Source organism: Primulina huaijiensis, chromosome 2, assembly GCF_012295235.1.
Source record: "Primulina huaijiensis isolate GDHJ02 chromosome 2, ASM1229523v2, whole genome shotgun sequence".
In the NCBI taxonomy this organism is placed as follows: Eukaryota; Viridiplantae; Streptophyta; class Magnoliopsida; order Lamiales; family Gesneriaceae; genus Primulina; species Primulina huaijiensis.
The window spans coordinates 31,224,104-31,245,146 of record NC_133307.1 but is presented as its reverse complement, the minus strand read 5'-3'; the positions used below and the strand labels follow the sequence as shown (position 1 = coordinate 31,245,146).

The 21,043-nt window shown below is 33.7% G+C and overlaps 4 protein-coding genes across 4 annotated transcripts; 1 reads left to right on the top strand and 3 right to left on the bottom strand.

The window, feature by feature from the left end:
- Positions 1-886: 886 nt before the first annotated feature.
- Positions 887-6,551, bottom strand: LOC140971638 (oxysterol-binding protein-related protein 1C). The gene is made up of 10 exons (XM_073433994.1): positions 5,880-6,551; positions 4,973-5,329; positions 4,699-4,780; positions 3,892-4,337; positions 2,713-2,868; positions 2,326-2,493; positions 2,113-2,253; positions 1,676-1,906; positions 1,283-1,396; positions 887-1,209 (listed from the first exon to the last, which is right to left on the bottom strand). Exons 1-10 carry the CDS (start codon positions 6,288-6,290, stop codon positions 1,039-1,041), a joined length of 2,277 nt encoding a protein of 758 aa, XP_073290095.1. The 5' UTR covers positions 6,291-6,551; the 3' UTR covers positions 887-1,038.
- Positions 6,552-8,901: 2,350 nt separating this feature from the next.
- Positions 8,902-13,969, top strand: LOC140971637 (histone-lysine N-methyltransferase ASHR1). Its single transcript, XM_073433993.1, has 14 exons — positions 8,902-9,309; positions 9,396-9,547; positions 9,734-9,868; positions 10,612-10,666; positions 10,763-10,887; positions 11,351-11,439; positions 11,509-11,590; positions 11,686-11,790; positions 11,899-11,989; positions 12,091-12,210; positions 12,458-12,564; positions 12,650-12,719; positions 13,259-13,322; positions 13,620-13,969. The coding sequence occupies exons 1-14, from the start codon at positions 9,210-9,212 to the stop codon at positions 13,789-13,791; spliced, it is 1,467 nt and encodes a 488-aa protein (XP_073290094.1). The 5' UTR covers positions 8,902-9,209; the 3' UTR covers positions 13,792-13,969.
- Positions 13,970-15,143: 1,174 nt separating this feature from the next.
- LOC140958433 (protein SRC2-like) lies at positions 15,144-15,699 on the bottom strand. Its single transcript, XM_073415875.1, has 2 exons — positions 15,243-15,699; positions 15,144-15,193 (listed from the first exon to the last, which is right to left on the bottom strand). Exons 1-2 carry the CDS (start codon positions 15,697-15,699, stop codon positions 15,144-15,146), a joined length of 507 nt encoding a protein of 168 aa, XP_073271976.1.
- Positions 15,700-17,599: 1,900 nt separating this feature from the next.
- On the bottom strand, positions 17,600-19,556 carry LOC140971636 (ubiquitin-fold modifier 1). The gene is made up of 4 exons (XM_073433992.1): positions 19,396-19,556; positions 19,225-19,322; positions 18,815-18,847; positions 17,600-17,870 (listed from the first exon to the last, which is right to left on the bottom strand). The coding sequence occupies exons 1-4, from the start codon at positions 19,476-19,478 to the stop codon at positions 17,788-17,790; spliced, it is 297 nt and encodes a 98-aa protein (XP_073290093.1). The 5' UTR covers positions 19,479-19,556; the 3' UTR covers positions 17,600-17,787.
- Between the last annotated feature and the right edge of the window lie 1,487 nt (positions 19,557-21,043).

The window sequence follows — 21,043 nt, the reverse complement described above, 5'->3', positions numbered from 1 at the left end:
TATATATTGTGTGTGTGTGTGTGTGTGTTTTTAAAGGTTTATCGATGGTGATTAACTTTTTAATTTAAGTTAGAAATCTCTTGGTTCATATGAGTAAATAAATCGAGAAATGTACATAAATAGGTAGAGATCGGAGAGAGAAGACAATAAACATCGACTCCCAAAATATATCTAAAAAAAAAATTCGTGTTTTTTATATCAACAATTGGATGATCTATTATCTAGCAATAACATAAAGCCATGTATTAAGCTGAAGGATGATTCTCGGTATTGGATCCAGCAAGTATATTAGTTAGCATAGTCTCATATATTGTTTAATTTTCATTTGCGGACAATCGCAAGTTTTTGTTGGAAGGAAATATGTTTACGAGAAGATTGCAAAATTCAGTAATTTATGTTTTTCTATTTGCGATTTTGATTTTTCATATTTCTCAATTTTAATATCAGATATGTATCTTTTAATTTTTGTTAATTTTAATGTGTTTCCATGAATGTTGACATAACATTGCATGTATACATCAATATCATGTTGGTGTCATATTTATTCGGACACACGACCTCAATTCCCGAAATAAAAAAACTTTCTCAAAATAAATCATATTATTTTTAAATTTTTCTAACCATTTTAAATTATTGACTATATATGATAAGTAAAATGATTTTCTAGTATTTTTTAAAAAATATTTTTTCCGTTTTATTTTTTTAAAAGCAAACCCAAAAGTTATATTTTATGATTACTGAATTTTGGCTTTTATTTCCTTATTGGAAAAAAAAAACATTTTTGATTGAAATTTTTCTATTCAAAAATATTAATTGTGCATTTGAATTTGCTTCTCATTTCTCAAATACCTAATAGACGCAAAAGACATCTGTAACAATCAACAAATGGATTCGAAAAAATATCTATTTATTTCATTAACAAACTAAAGTACTACACACCCAATCATTCCTGTTAGTGTACATATTTGCAGCAGCTTCAATTGCCATTGTACTCTATAAGAGAATCGAAACTAAATAAAACTCCTATTTTGTTGTCAATCAAGCCTCTGAGATGTGATCACTTTGTATCTGGCCAAAGATATCAGGGCAAGATTCCCAGTTGCCTACATCCTTAGCTTCCCAGTAACCACCAAGATAATGGTAGGAACCGGTTTCTCTGTCTTTGGCAAACCATCGTGGCTTCCATCCGCTTTCTTGCATCTTCCGAGCCTGGTTTTTTATATAAACGGAAGATTTACAATAAGTATGAACAAAACAACGATTATGCAACGAAAGTAGTAACCTGTCGCTGTCGCTGCTCTAGCCGTAATTTTTCAGCATCTGCCATATCATACTCTCCATTTTCCAAGCACCTTTGATCAGGCCTCAGTCTCGAATCTGTTGGGGGGAACTTTTCCTGCAAAAGGACATACGTTCGTATATTTAGTTTACCCAATCTAACATTCCAGGGCATAGCACAAAATGGCAAAAATCTTGGCATGTAACATGTGACTCCATCTATGAATGGCAAACTTGAAATATCCAGGAAGAGTTGAAAGCACATCAACATATTTACAACTACTTGGACAGATTATGTAAAAGGGGAAAATCCGCTTTTAAACTTGCTAGAGAAAACAATTTTGTGTATGTGCATTTGTTCAAACACACAAAAGTACTGAGCCCCGATAAAAGTCACCTTCATCCCTGGCATAATCTCATTCAGTGTGATGGCAAAGCGTGTCAAGTTATAACGCGTAGGAAATTTCAGAGGTCTGCTACGCTTCCAAAGCAAGTGAGCTTCTGACATAGATTCGAGACCTTTTCCGCTGGAGGAACAGTCTCCATAGACATAATACATGCTCTCATCCCATTTTCCAAACAAGGATGCTACTATCTTTCCACTTTTGTCTTGGACTGTTCCCTGCACCTACAAAGGCAAACTCTCCGATGGTAAAGTCCAACACCAATGAACTGCAACCTTTTTAAGGATAGCGTACGTCCATTTTCTTCTAACAGCCTAATTCTCTGTCTAAATCTTAGAAGATAAGCAATAAGTCACGATTCATAAAAACAAAAACAACAAAATTCATCTGGATCAGAGAGGCCTGAGTGATATAACTGGACCGGAAGTACCTTATGAGGATTTCTATCTATTATAGACTGCTCTTTGAACTTCAGTTTACAAGAGTAATTGCGGTGTCCATGTATATGCATGGTACCATAGTGATCACAGTATAGTTTCCCCAAAATAAGATTGTGTATGGATGTCGTCACCTGTCATAAGGAATTGTGGGTTTTTAATAAAAGCGACCTAGAATAAAGCTCCGCAATATTATAAGAAAATACCTTACTCCATTGAAAGACTTCTCCATCATCAAATTCAATAGTCAAAATACCAACTGGATCAAGCTGAATCGAGCGACCCCAAAATTTACTTTTCAAGTTGCTATCACCGTAAAACCTCCAGCCTGTTCCCTCACAATGACATGCTACAGTCATGGGGTGGTGACTCACCTGAACAAAAAGAATCAGGAGCTTTCAATATTTTGTTTTATCAGATGCATACAGAGAAGGAACAATCCTTTTTCACTGGCCTTCATATGATAAAAATGGGTGGATAATCTTGGTTCGCTCAAAGCAACCAGTGTAGGGCATGAAGACACAACAGGGCCAACTAAAATAAGACATGGGGAGGAAAACAAAAAACGGCGGCTCAAGGTAAATTATTTAAACCTTCTCAGAGAAGAACCTGAGGCCTTTATCTGGATAGTCAGCCTCATAAGTCTCCCCTAATAAAGGATTAAATGGTTTGCAATTTCTTCCTTCTGTAGAAGCATATCCAGACACAGCGAATGCAGCTAAATTGAGAATCCTCATAAGGTCATCACCCTATAAAATTATAATTCACTAATCAAACACCAAGACGGAAACAAATAATAAGAATCATGCGTCCTAGAGCATTATCAAGTCAAAGTTCTCATGATTGCTTTGCTCTCTCTTTGCCCCACTTAAAAACACAAATATTTCACAAAGTAAGAGTCGAATTATTCTACAGAAAATGGTTTGTTGCGAGAAGAGAGAGAAAGGCAATCACAGACAATTTTCCACGTGTTAAATAGAAATAAAATATTCTTTCAACAGGCAAATATAGTAAAAACAACGAAGAACTCTGATGAAAATATAAAGTAACTACATTACACAAGTTGTGACTCATCAGTCATCGGCATAAGAACATGGGTTCCCAGAAAATGGGAGGAACAACTCAAACCCAGGACTAAAAAGGTAATGAGGATAATCAACAAGGATCATGTATATTACGGCAGAACTTGATCCCTGTCTTCTGTTTTCAAATAAAGAAGTTACCTGCAATTCTAGATCCAGATTCTTGCCTGCACGTGTAACAAAGAACTCCTTTTTTATCTTACACTTTCGTGTTAGTTTGAGGACTGGTAAGGGCAATCAACAAAGAAATTGCTTGATGTCTACCAAACATGTCTTATTTGGAGCGAGATGTCAACATTTTTATATTTCAGCAAGAAGTAGAAGTGAAAAGTTTTGTAACTCGAGGGAACGTAGAAGTAGCCATAATTTTCACATAGGAGGTTTGGGTAATTTGAATATGTAAATCACGAAAAAGAAATGTATTTTTTCCTATTATTTTTTGCGCTACCATATTTATATATTATTGACTTCAATCTGAAACCCTCAAAACCACCAAACCCGACTAAATCAAGCCATCCGGTAGAGTACCACATGGAAAAACTGATCCTTCTTGTTTAGCTCTAAGAAAAGGTTTCCAATAAGTATAAGGTGGCCAAGTATTTATTTATTTATTTATTTTGAAACAGGTCAAGTATTCATCAGCCAAGTATACAATGAGAAGTTCAAGTAACATTTCGAACATGAACTTACCTTCTTTCCCCATTCATAAGCCCGATCAATAAGAAACGAATATTCCAAATCCTCAAAACATTTCTGCAGAGAAGAGAGAGGCTCATTGAAGTAGACTGGAAGGCATACTTTTGTAAGATCCTTCCCGATGTTATCTTTAATCATCGACCATAAACTCACTCCTTTTTCTTTCTCGACAGGGTCTGGCAGTTTCTTACGCCTCTTAACATGAGGAAAGTTTGTTCCGGCTGATTGAATGACAGAGTCAATATTGTCCAAAGCTTCAAAAGCAGAAGGTTCTTCTTCACCCGACGAAAATGACAATGACCTAAAGTCAGAACCCTTGCTTTTAAACGAGCTAGATGAAAGAAAATCCGTAGTGTCGAAGAAAGTATCATCTTCATCATCAGTATCATCCCCTGCAGCATCTACTTTTTCATTTTCATCCTCAGACTCAGTTGTGCTTTCTAGTAGAAGAATCAAAGACAATAATGAGATGCGGCTGCAATCATATAGAATACAAACAAGCTGTAAAAACTAGAAAAACTAGAGACATCCGCATTATCAGCATCTAATCATTCAACAAAATGATGGAAATAAAATGTTCAAGTCAACAGAAAAACTTCACTAAGTAGTATTGAAAATATTTATTGACAGCAAACTAAACAATCTTCCACAACCACGTTGTTTCATATAACTAACTACTACCCTAAAAAGATAACAACAAACATACAACTGGAAAACCTAAATAACTGAGATTAACCACCATAGATTCATTTACTCGCTCATGTAAGCAAAAAATTACTAGAGTTTGCTGGCGAAGCATACTTGATCTCGAGGATGCTCCAACTTCCTTTATCTGTCTTTGGCTCTCATCAACAACCGTGTTCTCCAGATCCACCTTTTCAGTCTACAGAACATTGCAACCCAATTTCAGCCAAGAAAGTAGAGAGTATCATTAAAAATAAAATAACAAATTAAAGTCCCTGTCCCATTTATTCATTATGTACTCATGATGTCGTGAATTCTTAGCTTATATATTCTTTGGAGAAGATTTCTAAGCTGTCTCTGTAAGAGTTTTTCTTATGATCTTTAAATGTACCTCTAACTGCCGCAGTGTGTCCATGAGGAGCCAATGCTTCTGCTTCAATATCATCAATTGATTCTGTAGCACCGCAAATTCGTTCTTTATTATCTGCTCGCTATCCTGAATAGCAGTCTCACTCACATTTGCCTTCAATAATCTCTGCCTTAATTTTTCTGTTGAGATAATTACATTGTCCACAGGAGCCATTAACTCACCGTTGGACATCCTTGGAAACATATCCTTCACAGCCTGCAATGCCTCCATCCACACAATTCGGTCCTCTCTGCTCTCAGACCTCAAATGAAGCCTCTTTGTACCAGTAAAAATCGAGAATCTCTTGTCATCGGATCGGCTCTCTCTGACAGAGGAGACCTACAGAGAAAAATTTATCGTAAACACCATATAATAGAATTCTCAAATGTATCACAAAACATAGCCTAAATATCTGAATCATGCCAGTAGATATAGCTAGAAAGAAAAAACAAAACCGTAGCAACAACAGGTAACACAGACCATATTCTTCATAAACAAAAAAATGTCAAAGGAAATACCGAAAACTTTCAGAAAATACTTAAACAATAATGGAGACAAATTTGAACTGATGTTCGTAGACAAAATATAAAACATTTTCATTCTGATTTTAACTCGAAGTAGAATTTGAAACGTATTAAACAAGAACATAAAAGCTCAGGGAGCAAACGGCTCTATACCATAAATGAAGCCAAAGGTCAAGAATGGAACCCAAACATCGCTTATAAAGCAACATACAAAGAATTCTTCACAAAGAAGAAGCAAATCATTATCTTGCCATGAATCCTCGTCGAACCAGACTAATTTCCAATTTCAAATTATCACAATACACAATGAAACGCGTTACAGCTAGTATTCCGTAGTGCCAACACAATTTAGTTAAAGATGAAACCTTTAGATGAACTTCACCAACAGGCTTTCGTCCTTTAGTGGATGAACTACCGGTCACGTTCTTATTGTGAACATGATGATTATCCTGGCGCGAAATTCTCCTTATTGAATCTTCCCCAATTACTTTGGACCCTTTCTCGGTCTCGGGATTAAGCACAATCTTATCCGGCCCATGGATCTTATAGTAACTCATCACTCCATCTTGCAAAACAAACCATCGAGGCCTCCACCCTTTCCCATAATTAACCCATTTATACAAAATCCCTGAAATCCCATTCCCAACTATGTCATTCATCTTCACTTCACGGATATTCTGACTCTGAATGTGATTGTGATTGTCTATGTTATTCAAAGCAGCACCACCGAACTTGGGACCCTGATCGGACCCAGAGATGAGAGAAATCTGACTCATGGTCGGCGGAAACGGAGCCGGTGATACGTCGGCGGAGTTGCTTAATGACACTGGTGAGATGCAGCAAAATGGATGTGCATTTTAAGATTATTGGAACCGCATCAAATCATTCCAAAGCTTCGAGGCAGAGCCAACGGTATGATATATATACATGAACGAGTGTGGGTGCATAGATTGGAACGCAGGAATTCGTCTGAATAAACAGAGAATATCTCGGACGGGTGGGAGAAGCAGTTGGAGAAACGTGGCAGCTTGATACGCATTTACACTTTTATGCCGTAAACAGCAATTCAACCGAAAATGAATAATTTATTGCCTTTGCAATCAATTAGTAATAATTTCAAAAAGAATGTTTTAAGATTTATAATCATTATTCAAAGATAAAAATAATAATTATTTTTATTAATAGTTTATCTCTTTATAAATTGTAATTGTAAATTTTTTAGGGCCATTCTATCCATAAATTTTTTAGTTGAGAGATGAATTTGAATAGTACTTTTATTGTTTACAATAAAATGACAAACAAATCTTAAATTAATACACTACTTATTTACACCTTACTTACATAAAATATAAAGTATTTCAAATGTCTCCAGCATTCGATTCGTCCTAATTAATATGAAATATATAAACATGGAAGTTGTGAATTTGAACTTATGATATTGTTTATCTAAAAATACATTTGAAATATATCAATTCAAATACATTTTCAATGTCAGATGAGCTACAAGTAGTCATATGAAATTGATAGTAATTATGCAGGCTATTATATTGAATATAAACCAGAATTGACTAATTATTAGTACAAATTTTATTAATGTAAAAATCTCTATGATTAAAGTAAATTTTAACTCTCTATTATAAATAAAGAACAAAACAATAATTAGATGTATAAATTTTATATAACTTTTGTAACAAAATATCGGGCAACCTTTTTTTCATATTTGGCGAATGATACAAAATGGACTTCTTTTTCAAAAACTAGGCCATCCTGTATCGATTAGCATTTCGGCACAGGCAACGTAAATCAAGAGAGGGAGAATTCTCGTTTCATGGACCCCTATAATAAGTTCAATCATGCCTAACTCTCTATGCAATATTTCTTTCGAAGACCTATATGAAACAAAAGAGAGACAATTGCCGAGAGAGTGTTTAAGAAGAATACTTTTTAGCCAATTTGACATTAAAAATGTGCCGTTTGATGATAACTCTCAGACATAAAAAAAAAATTTCGTTCTGACTTGGTCTATGACTGAAGAGCATCAATCAAATTAATTATTACTGTAAAAATAAACCGGAAAATATTGATGAGATATATATTGTTCACTTGACGGGAGAATTACTTAAATCGGCTTAGAATCGATAGTTGAAGGNTTTTTTTTTTTTTTTTTTTTTTTTTCTGTCAAAGGGTCTCAATTTAAGAGTGATATGGTCTTTTAGAGCTGAGACCTATAAAGAGATGAAATCTACATAGCATTGAGGCTATTATTCCAAATCACTTGGGAGTTGTTCTTGGAGCAGTAAACAAAATGATTGAAAATTGATGACTTATCTATGTTTTTTCCTCTGTTCTATTTTCTTGCAATCTAAAATAAAAATGTTGAAAAATAACAAAAGTTAGAATGCTGTTTACTAGTCAATGTCATTATAGAAAGAAAAAAGATAAAATGCATCAAGTTGAGAAGAAAAGGTAAAGAGTTTAGAAAACTCATTAGCGAAGATGATGATGTTTTTACATGGGGAAGATGCTGGATTCATGTTCATCAAGAAAAAAATATATCATTTCTCTTCTCTCCCTTAAGCTGGAATAAGGTAAGACGGATAAGTTTTTACATGGGAAAGACGCTGGATTAATCATGTTTATTGAGAAGCTGAGGTAGCCATCAAAGCTTGTTGAAGCCCAAGAGAAATAAAAACAAAACTGTAGCCACATGGAGTAAATCAAATCACATCAACTCAACCCAACGACTTTCATATGAAATGCAACATTAAATAAAAAAACATAAATGCCGCCGTATCTACTTCAGGCAGAGGGACACATGAATTATTGCACGAGTTGGTCCTCTTGCGGTGGTAATCTGTCCATTCCTTAAATTCAGACACAAGAAAGGAAATTTAAAAAGGGAACTAATCCAATCTACTTTTCTTCCTTTTTTCTTTTTTGGAGTAAAATGGAAAGAGGAAGCTGTTTGTAGACACTAAAGTAAAAGGGCACATCAAATACAGTAAGATAGGCCATGTAGCCATAGATTTTGTCGATGAACTCAAGGCCAAAGTGGAGCCATGCTTGTGCATTTTCGTAAATTATTTTATATGCGTATATGAATGAAAAATCGGTAGAAATGTAAAGATTACCAAACATATACGTACCACTTCATTTCTATCCTACACTTTTAATTCGTCGAATTCTTTCTCATTGATATATAATGATTTCGAGGTGTAAAAAATCAGCTCTTTTGAATGGTACAACCATGTCAGTATGGCTCTAGAATCTAGTGCTCGAAAACCAGAGTGTCGAGCAACAAATAAGATCCCATTTAAAAGAAATCAATGAAAATATTTCCCATGTATACAACATTTAGCATAGATTCTTGAAAAAAGCCAAAAACAAGGGGTAAATGAGCAGCTTTTGAGAGAAGAATTCGTTTACGATTTTATAGGAGAACCACTGTAACTCCAATTCTGCACCAAAAAATATGGTATCTTCACATGGGGAGAGGACTGGACTGATACAGAAATGGCGTGAGGGGGCAAAGGGAGGCGAGACAACTATGTTCTATTGGGCCGAACGACAGAAAATGGGCCGAGAATCAGCCCACTAATGTAATCCATTTCCAAGCGGGCTCTCGATCAGCTACCCAGGAGAAAACACAGTGTGAACGAGCGAGAAAGAAAACCAGAACTCTGAGTTCTGCATCAATGGAGGAATTACAGAAAGCATTGAATGATAAGAACTTATCGGTTTCAACAAATCCTGAGAAGGGTCGCTGCCTTTTCACCACTCGGGAGTTTGCACCAGGTTTTTGAGAAAAAATTACCGCTATGTTTGTAAGAACTTCTTGATTTTTTTAGTTCTTAAAAAATTGTGCTTTTTGTGGGTTTCAGGGGAAGTTATCATAAGCGAGAATCCATATGTTTGTGTCTCTAGCAAGAACAAGGAATCGGCTGGCTCGAAATGTGAATGGTGTTTTTCATCCAAAAACCTCAAGAAATGTTCTTCTTGCCATGTTGTTTGGTATTGTGGCAGCTCCTGCCAGGTAATTATGTTTTACTAAATTAACTGAAATACACTAGCAGACTGATTCTGAACATGTAGATTGTATACCAAGTAATTATCTTGACTATCGAATTGGAGTTTTACTGCAGTGATTGAATAGCATTCAGTGGTTTTTTGGTTTATTATTAATGTTTAATGAAATTACAATACTTCTGATTGATTTCAGAGATTAGATTGGAAGATTCATCGCGTGGAATGCCAATACTTGCGTAAAATTGACGAGGAAAGAGTAAAATATCTCACACCGTCCATACGTTTAATGGTGAAATTATATTTACGAAGACAGCTAGAATACGAGAAGGTGAGAACCTTCTTAAAAAATATGACTATACTATCTGTATATTGCTCGTAGATTTTTATTTTATAGAAAAAAGAATTGCTTTTTGTTGTTGATCACCGAAGAAAATTTTTTCCGAGCCATACTAGTGGATAGAGGTGATGAATCATAGAGCTTTATGCATACGTTTAACTAACTTGCAAAAAAAAGAAAATATGGGTGGATCACGTTTTGCTTGTATTTTTTTATTTAATCATAATTCGGTCTTGAGATGCAGTAGAGATTTTACTTGCTATATTTACATGTCGATTTGTTTGACATGCTCAACTAAACTGAGTGAAGAGTCGATAAGTGGCTTTAACAAGATACAGGTTCAAGTTGTGCACATAGGAGTTTAAGAGAGACCGTGTTATGTTGAACTCACGTATCAAAATGAAACACCTATTCCAAGGCGTTCTCAAAGATCGTGAGAGTGGTCGGAATAGAACTTATGTGCATATTTCAGTACTAGAATAAACATATGTTATCAACCATGGACAGGAACTGGAGCAAGTACTTTAATATTGAGCTAACTTAGGATTTTGAAACAGGTTGATTGGTTCAAAGTGTCCTTGTTATTCTCATCATTAAGTGATTGTACACAAAGGTTCTGCAGTTCACTTTTATTTTTCTCTGCCGAATTTCCACTTATTTTCTGTTGGTGGAATCTTATGTGCTTGTGCAGCTCTCGAAGCTAAAATAATGATGATGCTATTTATTGCTGCTAGATTTTTCTCACCAGTGCCGCAGACAATTACCAGCTGGTGGAGTCCTTGGTATCTCGTATCCTTTAGTATTTCTTTGGGCTAGACTCTGTGCTTTCTTTGATATGATGAAACACGTTAAACTGTATTTCTTTTTACTAATTTATTCACTAAGATATGGCTGATGTCGATGAGAAACAATTGGTGTTGTACGCCCAGATGGCTAACCTTGTCAATTTGATACTCAAATGGCCAGATTCTGAGATCAATATCAAAGAGATTGCAGAAAATTTTTCCAAGGTATCTCACCAAACTCGGGCCATTTTTTCCTTATACAGCCGTGCATGATAAAAACTTCATTGATATTTCCCACTTTTAATATAAAGCTAGGCATAAATGTAAAACGTAGCATCGCTCACCACTAAACTATGCATTTTTTCATAATAATTTTCTTTGATGCGATTGATTTGACAGCCATTACTGCTCCCAAACATGAGTGTAACTTGGATGCTTCATTGTTCAATCTTCTACAGGGAAATGGAAGTGGATAATTAATTGTCCACATCAGTTTCTGGAGAAGAATTGAATGTTATTGAATTTTATGCATGTGTTTCTCTGTGTATGTGTTTGTTCTGGTTCGTTTGTTACTTGTTAGTGGAGCATAATGACAGTATTGCCATGTTTTGATGAATATTAGTCTGCTGATACCATTTGATGCCTTTTGTTTCAATGATTGTCTGTGTTTCTTCTCAATGACCCTCAGCTAGCATGCAATGCACATAGCATTTGTGACAGTGAACTGATACCTCTGGGAACAGGACTTTACCCAGTCATTTCTATCATAAATCACAGGTAGTAGTTATAGATACTTGTCATCCTTGCCCCACAACATTGTAACTCATTATCGGTTTGGTGTTTTAGCTGTTTACCCAATTCCGTTCTAGTATTTGAGGGAAGACTGGCAGTGGTACGAGCTGTGCAGCACATACCAAAAGGCACCGAGGTAACATCTTTAAAATCTTTTCATTTGGTGTCTTCAAAATTTCCATCAAAATTTCATTTACTTAGGTTTTGACGGATAATCGACACTGTTGTTAGGTGTTGATCAGTTACGTAGAAACAGCTGGAAGCACCATGACTCGGCAAAAGGCTCTTAAAGAACAATACTTTTTCTCTTGTACTTGTTCTCGCTGCGTAAAATTGGTACCATGAATGTCTTTCCCCACTTTTGTGGGGATATTTTCTTACGTGGTTGAACTTGCTTCATCTGTTTATTCTGCGCTTCTAAGCAAGGCGACTTATATGTTTAAGGGTCAATTTGATGATATCCAAGAAAGTGCTATTCTGGAAGGTTATAGTTGCAAGAATGGTGATTGTAGTGGTTTTCTTCTGCGTAACTGTGGTACATTTTTCCTTCCTTAATTAACGATATCTTCATCCTCCTTGAGGTTTTCAATGTGCTTACCTTCAAAGTCATTTAATTCAATCTCTTTGTACATGCAGATGGCACAGGATTCATTTGCCAACAGTGTGGACTTCTTAGGGACAAAGATGAAATAAGAAACATCACTAATGAAGTCAAATTAATGTCGGAAAAGGCTTCCACGTCCCTTTCCTCAGGCCGTATCCTTTTAGGTTTTGGATTTACAGAAAAATGCATCTGCAGAACAATGATAAAGTTGCTGCGATCATGATATATAATTTTTAATGAACAACACTTATCTACGGAAAATCATATCCTGCAGTTGCATTTATTTAATACCCTTTTGGGTGGGCACCGAATTTCAATTGAGTTGGGAAGGTGAAAATTGTGTGCTAAAAAGTACGGAGTTTGCTTGTGAAGAATATGTTTATTCTTGACAAAATTTAGGTAATGCCGAGGCAAGTGCTGCTCATATGATGATCGAGAAACTCCAAATGAAGTTAGACCATCCATTTTCAATCAATCTTATGCGGACTAGAGAGACTCTTCTAAAGGCACATGTTTGGTTCTTTTGTTCCTCTCAAAATTTACTCACTCGGATCGTTAAATACAGATACTAATGAAACTTTACCTGTTTAGGTGTTCATGGAACTTCAAGATTGGAAAAAAGCATTATCATATTGCAGATTAACCATTCCAATATACCAGAGTACGCATTTATGGGCTTCACACTTCTCCACAAGATCGGGAAATTGCATACACTAACCCAATGAAATCCCAATATTGTTGAAAACACCCCATGACTATTAACTCTTTGTTTTCACACATACCTGTGAAAGCATGTACGTACAAGGGTATTTGTGCTCAAAATTTAAAAACACAGGGAGTTGATAAATTCACAAGAGTAGCATATGCATTAAACCCCCACAAGATAACTTGATATACGTGATGGTCCATGGCTATACTGTAAACCAAATATTTGCTCGTGTGCTGAAATTCCAGTTTTATGATCAATGTAGGGGACGAATACTGGTTATATCGGAGAAAGATAGGCTAATCTTGTGTCCACTTACTAGCACCCAATTCATTGCTTTACTTAGTCATTTGATACGTGCCATCGATATATTCTGCTTATTGGCTTATTTCTTAGTCGTTAAGAACTAAATATCTGTGGTTCTTGAATATACTGTTTGCTAGGTGTGCCATTTCTTTCCTTGTTTTGAATGCTGAATTCCTGCTTTAACACAGGTGTGTATCCAAGATTCCATCCATTGCTTGGATTGCAATATTATACATGTGGAAAACTTGAATGGTAAGAGTGTTTTGTTTCCTCTTTTCTTCTACTTGTGCAGCTAGCTTTGTTCATCATCTTTTCTTATTTATCTACTTCATCATCTTTTCTTAATTATCTACTGCTATCTATGCTGAAATCTGCTAAAGCGATTCATTCATTACCAAAGGTGGTGTACTTGTCTATGTAACATTATTATTTTCTATTAATTCATTTAATTCCCTTGCAATTCATTTTTCTTACAATTTTTCTAGTTCCTTTTCATTGATTAATGCCCGGACAGGACCTGCAGCATTGCTGATGCTCTTGATTTTACAGGTTGCTTGGCGAGACAGAACAAGCAGTTAAGTCGCTTATTAGAGCTTGGGACGTATTGCGAATCACTCATGGAACAAAGACACCTTTCATGATGGAACTTGCGAGTAAGTTGGAAGAAGCTCGTGCAGAGGCTTCGTACAAGCTTCGGCCTTGGAACTACTACCGAGTATAAATGTGGGAATCTCTCATCGACTTTTTGTCACTAATTTCTTGTTTCACTTAAATACTCTTTCAGTTTATTTGCATAAAACTATTTAAATTTTTACTTTTAACAAATTAAAAATTTTATTCTCGTAAATTCAAGTATTTTTGGTCAGTTTCATATGAGTACAAATTTGTATAATTATTAAATTAAATTTATATGGAACATCATACTTATGAGAAAAATATTAAATACGGAAATTTTTAAAAAATTAAGCAGAGACAATAATAAATGGTTCCACAGTAGTTGTTAATATTACGTGTCAAATTAGTAAAAATTTAAAATATGTTGGGTCTCGAAATTTTGATAAGTAAAGATTTTAGCTTTTCTTTATATTCGTCCTCATATTAAAATTGTTATCCTATTTAGAATATTTAAATTCAGTTTCTTCAATTTTATTTGGGGAAAAATTATTAAATCATCCACACTTTTTAAATGCTGCAACCAACGTCTAAAATCGTGGCAAATATTTTTTTGTGGCATAAAATCAAAAGATTCTCTAAATTTAGCACTTAATTAACAATTAAGTTGAACAACAATATAATTTTAATTCAATAACAATACAAGTTTGTAACCTTATAAAATTGATAAAAATTACTTGAGTCTGTGATAATAAATTTAATTTTGTGAGATAAATATAAATTTTACCCTTCTATATACGCACGGGAGAGGGACCAATCGAACACATGGTAATGTCACCTCAAAATGAATAATCTATTTTAGCTTCGAAATTATTATTATTTTTAGATAAATAGCTTCGATTTTAACAGAGTATAAATTTAATTTTTTATATCATTTACTTCAAAAATCAAAAATCATTATTTATTATATTATTTCATTAAAAAAAATTATCGTAACCATTTTTTTAATCATATGACAGAAAATATTTTAATTTCATATTAATATCAGATTATAATCGAATTAATTCAAGTATAATGGAAATATTATATAATTTAATGTGGAAGTTTGTGAAGTCAACTGGCTCATCATCGATAGATGAATCTAATGTCAAGCTTTTATCCAATTATTAATTGGATAAAAGAAATATTGAATATTGCAACATTTCCCAACTTATATTGTGTATATTAGATATAGAGTTTACATCTGGCTTGCTTGACTTACAAGCTATAACTTGCATTGAGAACGATTTTCTTGGAATAATTCTGCCTTCATATTTGACACAGAACAAGAAATTGAACTCAATCTTGAATTCCCCACTTCATGCCATATATCTGAATTTATTCATATGTTTTCAACTCGCTGGATTCAATATTAATTTGTGATGCAAAATATCCAACGTACATGATCGTAATATTTACAGGTTAATTCCCACAAATTAATATAACCTCTCTTGGGCCATGTACTTCAGAATCTGACAAACGGAATGCAAAAACAAAGCTAAATTCATCTAAGACTCATACCCGCAGCAAGACTTTCAGCCAACAGCAACTCATCGAGAATCACTTTCTCTCCAAACCTGCAAGATAACCTAATCACACCCTGAGAATTCACGCAGCCCTTCTGCACAGGGAAGCTCAGGATACAGCTCCCACCCAAAGGCTTGGCGAATTCGAACAGCTCTTTCATGGGAGTATGCATTTCTCCAATGTATCTGTCTCCCAGCTTCCTCTTGCAGTACAGCTTGATCACTAGCATGGTGTTGTAGTGCTGTATCATGGATTCACTTATGGTGTACTTCATGGTGAAGTTCCAGGCCGGGTTCGTCTCCCCATGCCGGTCGGTCTGGGTTCGTTTCTCCGCCTCCGGGTTGCCCGAACCGATCGAAACCCGGGCGTAGACCTTCATCTTGCCCAGTCTGCGCACGTTTTTCAGGTCGAGGGCTGATACTAAGGTTATCTCGAATTTCCTGCACTCCATGGGATTAATTAATGATCGACCAGAGTGACCTGTAAGATGTCTGTATATAATTGGCAAGTGGAGAAGAAGAGGAAGAAGACTCGAAGGCGAGGGTGGTTTGTGAACGTATCAAATTTCATAGAAGCTGCCATAAATATTTAATTTGTAAGATTCTACTTGCCTGACTTTTCAATGTAATATATATTCGTACATAATTCAGATTTTTAATTCTCTACATTATATGACTCATTAACTGGTTGTTAACAAATTTTTATGAATATGTAATTTAATATCATTATAAAAATTTATACTGTGATTTTAAAAATAAGGAGTGAGTGGGAGAAAAAACTAAAATAAACATTTCGACAGATGAATGTGATATGATACACAGTTTAGATATGTTGTTCATCAAATATGTTCATGCATCTTTGTGTCTATTGCTGAAATATATCAAAATTGTATACTAACTAGGTGAATGTCACTCCAATGATAAACACAAAAATACATATTATAGGTGAACAACATAACAAAACTGAGTAACAAGAGCAATAATGAAAGTTTGGTTTCCAACTTTTAATGAAATCATATGGTCCTAGTTTTATTTATTTAATTTTCATAAAATTTGCAATTAGTGTACCTCCTCAGTAAGGATAATTATGTCAGTTTCTATGATGTAAGAATCTTAGAAATAGATGATGCATGTTATGCAAACTACTTCGCTAATTTTAATTTTTTTTTTAAATAATCGTTGGTCAAAATTGGACACCTATCTCGACCCCGATTGCTCCTGGCCATATCTGTAAACATAATTAATTATCTGGCCCTAGTCAATTTTAATTTTTAATAGACGACTTGACCATAAAAATAAATCATATAAAAAAAATTTTATCATATTTTTTCACCTCAAAGAAAGTGATATCATGCCTCTCTCTACTTACAAATCATAAGATGATGCGGGGTATATTAATATAAAGGTTATATACGTTTGGTTGATTGGATGAAATTTTTTATTTTAATAATTCGATTTTATCAAATGTTTAATTTTACTGTAATTTTATGTATTGATTATATAATTAATTATTTATCTTAAATCAAATCATTTAATACAAAATTACAATATTATCATTAATATCTTTATTTATTTATTTTATTATTTATTGAAAATGATAAAAATGTAATTTTACAATCTTATCTATGCTATTATTTATTCAATAATAATATGCTACATCATACACAAATATTTTAATAATCATAATATTATTATTTTTTATTTATACAATCTCACCAACTCAACCAAACAATCATAATACCAACTATTGCTATGTTTTTGTATGATATTTATTTCATATTGTTGCATCGTATTATATATATTCTATTTTATTAAAGTTGTGAATATGATAGAAACTGACAAGGACACCAAGATATGTATATCCATTTGCCCCTCCATTATGGACAAATTCACCGAAATTGTTTTATATTAAAATTGCAGTGTAATCCATCAATGTTTCTTATAATTATATTTTGATTTTCATTTAAATATAAATCAAATGAATTATAAAAAATATTGTACAAACACGCGTTACGTGTATCGGTATACTAGTATTAATTATATCATCGTAGCACAATCACTTGTCAAAGAAAACATGAGCACTCATTCAAGTGACCAATATATATCATTCACATTTCAATTTCGTTTGTGCTTTTTATACAACATACTATCCTAGACACATTGCATGTAATCTTTAACGTTCATTATATAATTTTTGTTTATATAAAATGTAAATATGTTGGTAGAATTTTTTTAAATATTATTTTTGAAAGTGCGGTAAAACAATGACTTTTAGATAAACCTAACGAATGATCAAATTATAACAAAGATTTGATAATCATAAAACAAAAAACGATGATGAAGTATGAAACCTGTCTGAAATTTTTCTTCATTGAATCAAAATATATTTAACATAATTCTTGAAAAAAAGCCGCTCCCCCATGGTCTACAATTATTAAATATCAGCATAGGTACAAAAGTAAGATGGAATATAACTATCCAACATCATCCAAGGATTATATAGAAAATGTAAACGGAAATCAACCATATGAAACTCGAGATTAATTAGCTGACAAAAAAGGAGCGCCAACCCTGTCGCGAGGAATCAAGCGCAATTCCGAGCCATGTTTCAGAAATACATTTCCTGGAAAATTGATCGAAATTATGTGAATTCCAGTGGAGCAAAATCTTCGGGATATACACACACAAATGCAGCATTCCAACTTCAAGAAGCACAGCCAAATACGAAAATACTAAATAAAATGACAAACCAGCATATCCGAAAAAAAATTCTCAGCACGGTTTTCATATGGTTAGAGGTTTTGCAAGGAAGTGGAGTACGACCCCAATCTCAATTAGTTCTAGTCATATCCAAAATCAGACAAACCGAGTTGAAGGAAGCCAGCTGGCAGAGATTAAGGTACAATTGCAGCGGTTAATTACGTCAAAAATCTGCTAACAGAGTGAGAGTTTGGACATTCTGTGTCCTAAGGAAGTTAAACCAGAGGTGAAGAGGATCTCGCTAAAATACAGAACATAACAAGGTGAAGCTAGCAACTCTGCTATTTGCATTTACTTCAATAAAAGCTACAAAAGGTTGTCAAAGTTATAGGCTATTCATTCTTTTTTTGTTAACCTATTCATTCTTAAATACTCATAATCCACAAAATCTTGTCCAAAATGAATTTTAAAAGTTATGAACATTTCAAGAGAGGACCACACAAATAACTTCTCCATTAGCCACAGTTATCATACAAACAAATCATGATGTCTTCAATCAATACAGGAAAAGAAGGAGAGAAAGAGAACATGTAATAAAATTACAGGTTGTAACATCTATAATTAACAAACGAGCACCATGACCTCATCAGCCAAGCCCAATATGTGAAGAGCAAACAAAAAAAGAAACCCCAGAAATTGTTTATTACCAACCATAAACTGACGCAGAAATCAATTGGAAGTAAACCACAAATGTAAATATATAAGCAAGCAGCGGAGCATATCAAGTTTTTTATCAATCCAATGCAGCTGCTCAATCTCAAAATAAAAGAGTATTCAAATAAAATATAATTAAAACCTCAGATATACCTGCACTTTGCTGAGGATTGATTCCCACTCCATCTGCAAAAGGCCCCCAAAAAAAAAAAATCATGAAACACACACAAACAGATGAGTTTAGACTTTACGCACATTTGATTGATGGTAAGCAAAAAACAGAAAAAGAGGCGAAATTTGACTCTTTAATTGCTCATTTCCTCCAATCAGTAACCTTCGTCGAAACAAACTAAAATCAAGATAAGTCCGAATCACTTTAAAAAGCTAAAATGCATAAAAAAAAAAACAACACGAAGATTCAAACTTCAAATCCACAACAAAAAACAGTGATCCCAAAAGTAACCCATTTGCAATTTAACTCCAGAATCCAAAAACATCGAAATCAAAACAAAAAAAAGGACAGACCAATAAAACTATATGTCTGCATAATTGTAAAACAATACCGTTTGTGATGATGGCACTTGTTTGAGGAGGCACCTTGAATTCCTCAGCAGCAAATTTCAGAACGGCTGTGAATGGGGCTGCCTCCGGTACGCTAAATCTATAATCAATTTTTTAAAAAAAAATTAAAAATAAAAAGCATGAAATTACACTCACATAAAAACAGCACTTACACTTTGAAAGGAAGTTTGGGATCGGAAGTAAGAGTGACTTTGAACGAGACCTTTCCGCCGCCAACGGCGCCTCCGCTCGCCATGTTTGCCGATTTGTTTTTCTCTTCTTATTTATTTTGTATTTTAAAAGGAAAAAATAAAATACAAGAAGCAATTCGTTCTATTCAATTGCTTAACACGTACGCTGAATTTGTTGCCAACCAATTAAAAACAACCACGTGTCATTGCTGACTCGTTTAGGACGGTCAATAATTTCTGCAAATTAATTTCAAGGTGGTGAATAATCAATAATTAATGGCGGGTGGACATTTTTCATCTTAAAATCATTCGATCTTTAAAATATTTTAAATTGTTGAAAAATAATATTTAAAATGTGTGTATTGAATATTTAAATGTTGAATATTTGGATGTTGAAAATTAAATAAAATTAGGTGTTGAATATTGAAATTTGTTTGTGATGATGAAAGTAATGATGTAATTTATTTTTGGATTATATGTAAAAATTTTCTATAAATAGATCTCTCATTTTTGAAGAAAATCACAATTGAGTTGAGAGAAAAATATTATAAAGTGTGTAGTGTGATAATTTTGAGAGTTTGAGATTTTTACTTTTTACCGTAAATTTTTACTTTTTCACAACACGTTATCAGCACGAAGCTCTAAAAGTCCTCCATATTTTTCCAAGCTCCAAAACAGAAGAAAAAGGTAACAAAAGTAATAATATTTATTTTATTGTTTATATATTTACTATATAATATAATGTCATTATAAATAATAAAAATAAATTTTTCAAAAAACTTGTTATAAATCTTGGGAGGATGTTAAGACGACATCCCACACTCCCGGTAAGGGATACGACAAGTATAAAAGCCTATAAGGTTTTTAAACAAAATATCTTATGACACCTCATTATAATATTGTGATATGATATACATAATTATTTAAAACATTACTAATATTATATACACCATATTATTACCATAAAATTATACAAATACATACATTTATTTTCTTGTACACCAACGGTCATAAACGGTAACAAAACGGCTAGTTTTTGCCCTATAAATATGATCTCACAAACACATTCAATCACTCCAACTTTCTCTTCTTCTCTAAAATTATTCTTCATCAAATTTTTGAAGAAAAAAGAAGATGGCTTTCACAAAGTTATTTTTAATTATTTTGGTTATAATACTCACGAATCTTGTACTTATCGGAGAATATCCTCCTCATGTGTTTTCTTTATTTTTACGAATGCTTGTATTTGTTGTTTATCCATTACTTTGTATTGCAATATTCATTAACTAATAAAATGCATCATAATTTTTTTTAGTACCACCATGTCAAACTTGACAAAGCTCGAATTTGTTGCACTCGACATTACGGGGAAAAATTATATGCCATGGACTCTCGATGTAGAAATGCATCTTGAGTCATTGGGTCTAAGCGAGACCATTAAAGAAAATGGTATATCTTCATCACAAGAAAAAGCAAAAGCTATAATATTTTTGCGTCGACATCTCGATGAAGGTTTAAAATGTGAATATCTCATCGAAAAAGATCCCATGGCTCTGTGGAAAGGATTGAAAGAAAGATTTGAACATATAAGGGAAGTTATACTTTCGACTGTCCGTGATTAATGGAATAT

Coding starts and splice junctions, on each gene's coding strand:
- LOC140971638 (XM_073433994.1), bottom strand. CDS start 6,290: ATGAGTCAGATTTCTCTCATCTCTGGGTCCGATCAGGGTCCCAAGTTC. Junction 4,781..4,972: donor ACACACTGCGGCAGTTAGAG/GTACATTTAAAG, acceptor AATGTTCTGTAG/ACTGAAAAGGTGGATCTGGA. Junction 2,494..2,712: donor TCAGGTTCTTCTCTGAGAAG/GTTTAAATAATT, acceptor CTTTTTGTTCAG/GTGAGTCACCACCCCATGAC.
- LOC140971637 (XM_073433993.1), top strand. CDS start 9,210: ATGGAGGAATTACAGAAAGCATTGAATGATAAGAACTTATCGGTTTCA. Junction 11,791..11,898: donor GTTCTCGCTGCGTAAAATTG/GTACCATGAATG, acceptor TATATGTTTAAG/GGTCAATTTGATGATATCCA. Junction 11,990..12,090: donor TTTTCTTCTGCGTAACTGTG/GTACATTTTTCC, acceptor TTGTACATGCAG/ATGGCACAGGATTCATTTGC.
- LOC140958433 (XM_073415875.1), bottom strand. CDS start 15,699: ATGGAGTGCAGGAAATTCGAGATAACCTTAGTATCAGCCCTCGACCTG. Junction 15,194..15,242: donor GGCTGAAAGTCTTGCTGCGG/GTATGAGTCTTA, acceptor TCCGTTTGTCAG/ATTCTGAAGTACATGGCCCA.
- LOC140971636 (XM_073433992.1), bottom strand. CDS start 19,478: ATGGCGAGCGGAGGCGCCGTTGGCGGCGGAAAGGTCTCGTTCAAAGTC. Junction 18,848..19,224: donor AAGTGCCATCATCACAAACG/GTATTGTTTTAC, acceptor GGCCTTTTGCAG/ATGGAGTGGGAATCAATCCT. Junction 17,871..18,814: donor CAATCCTCAGCAAAGTGCAG/GTATATCTGAGG, acceptor TCAATTTTCCAG/GAAATGTATTTCTGAAACAT.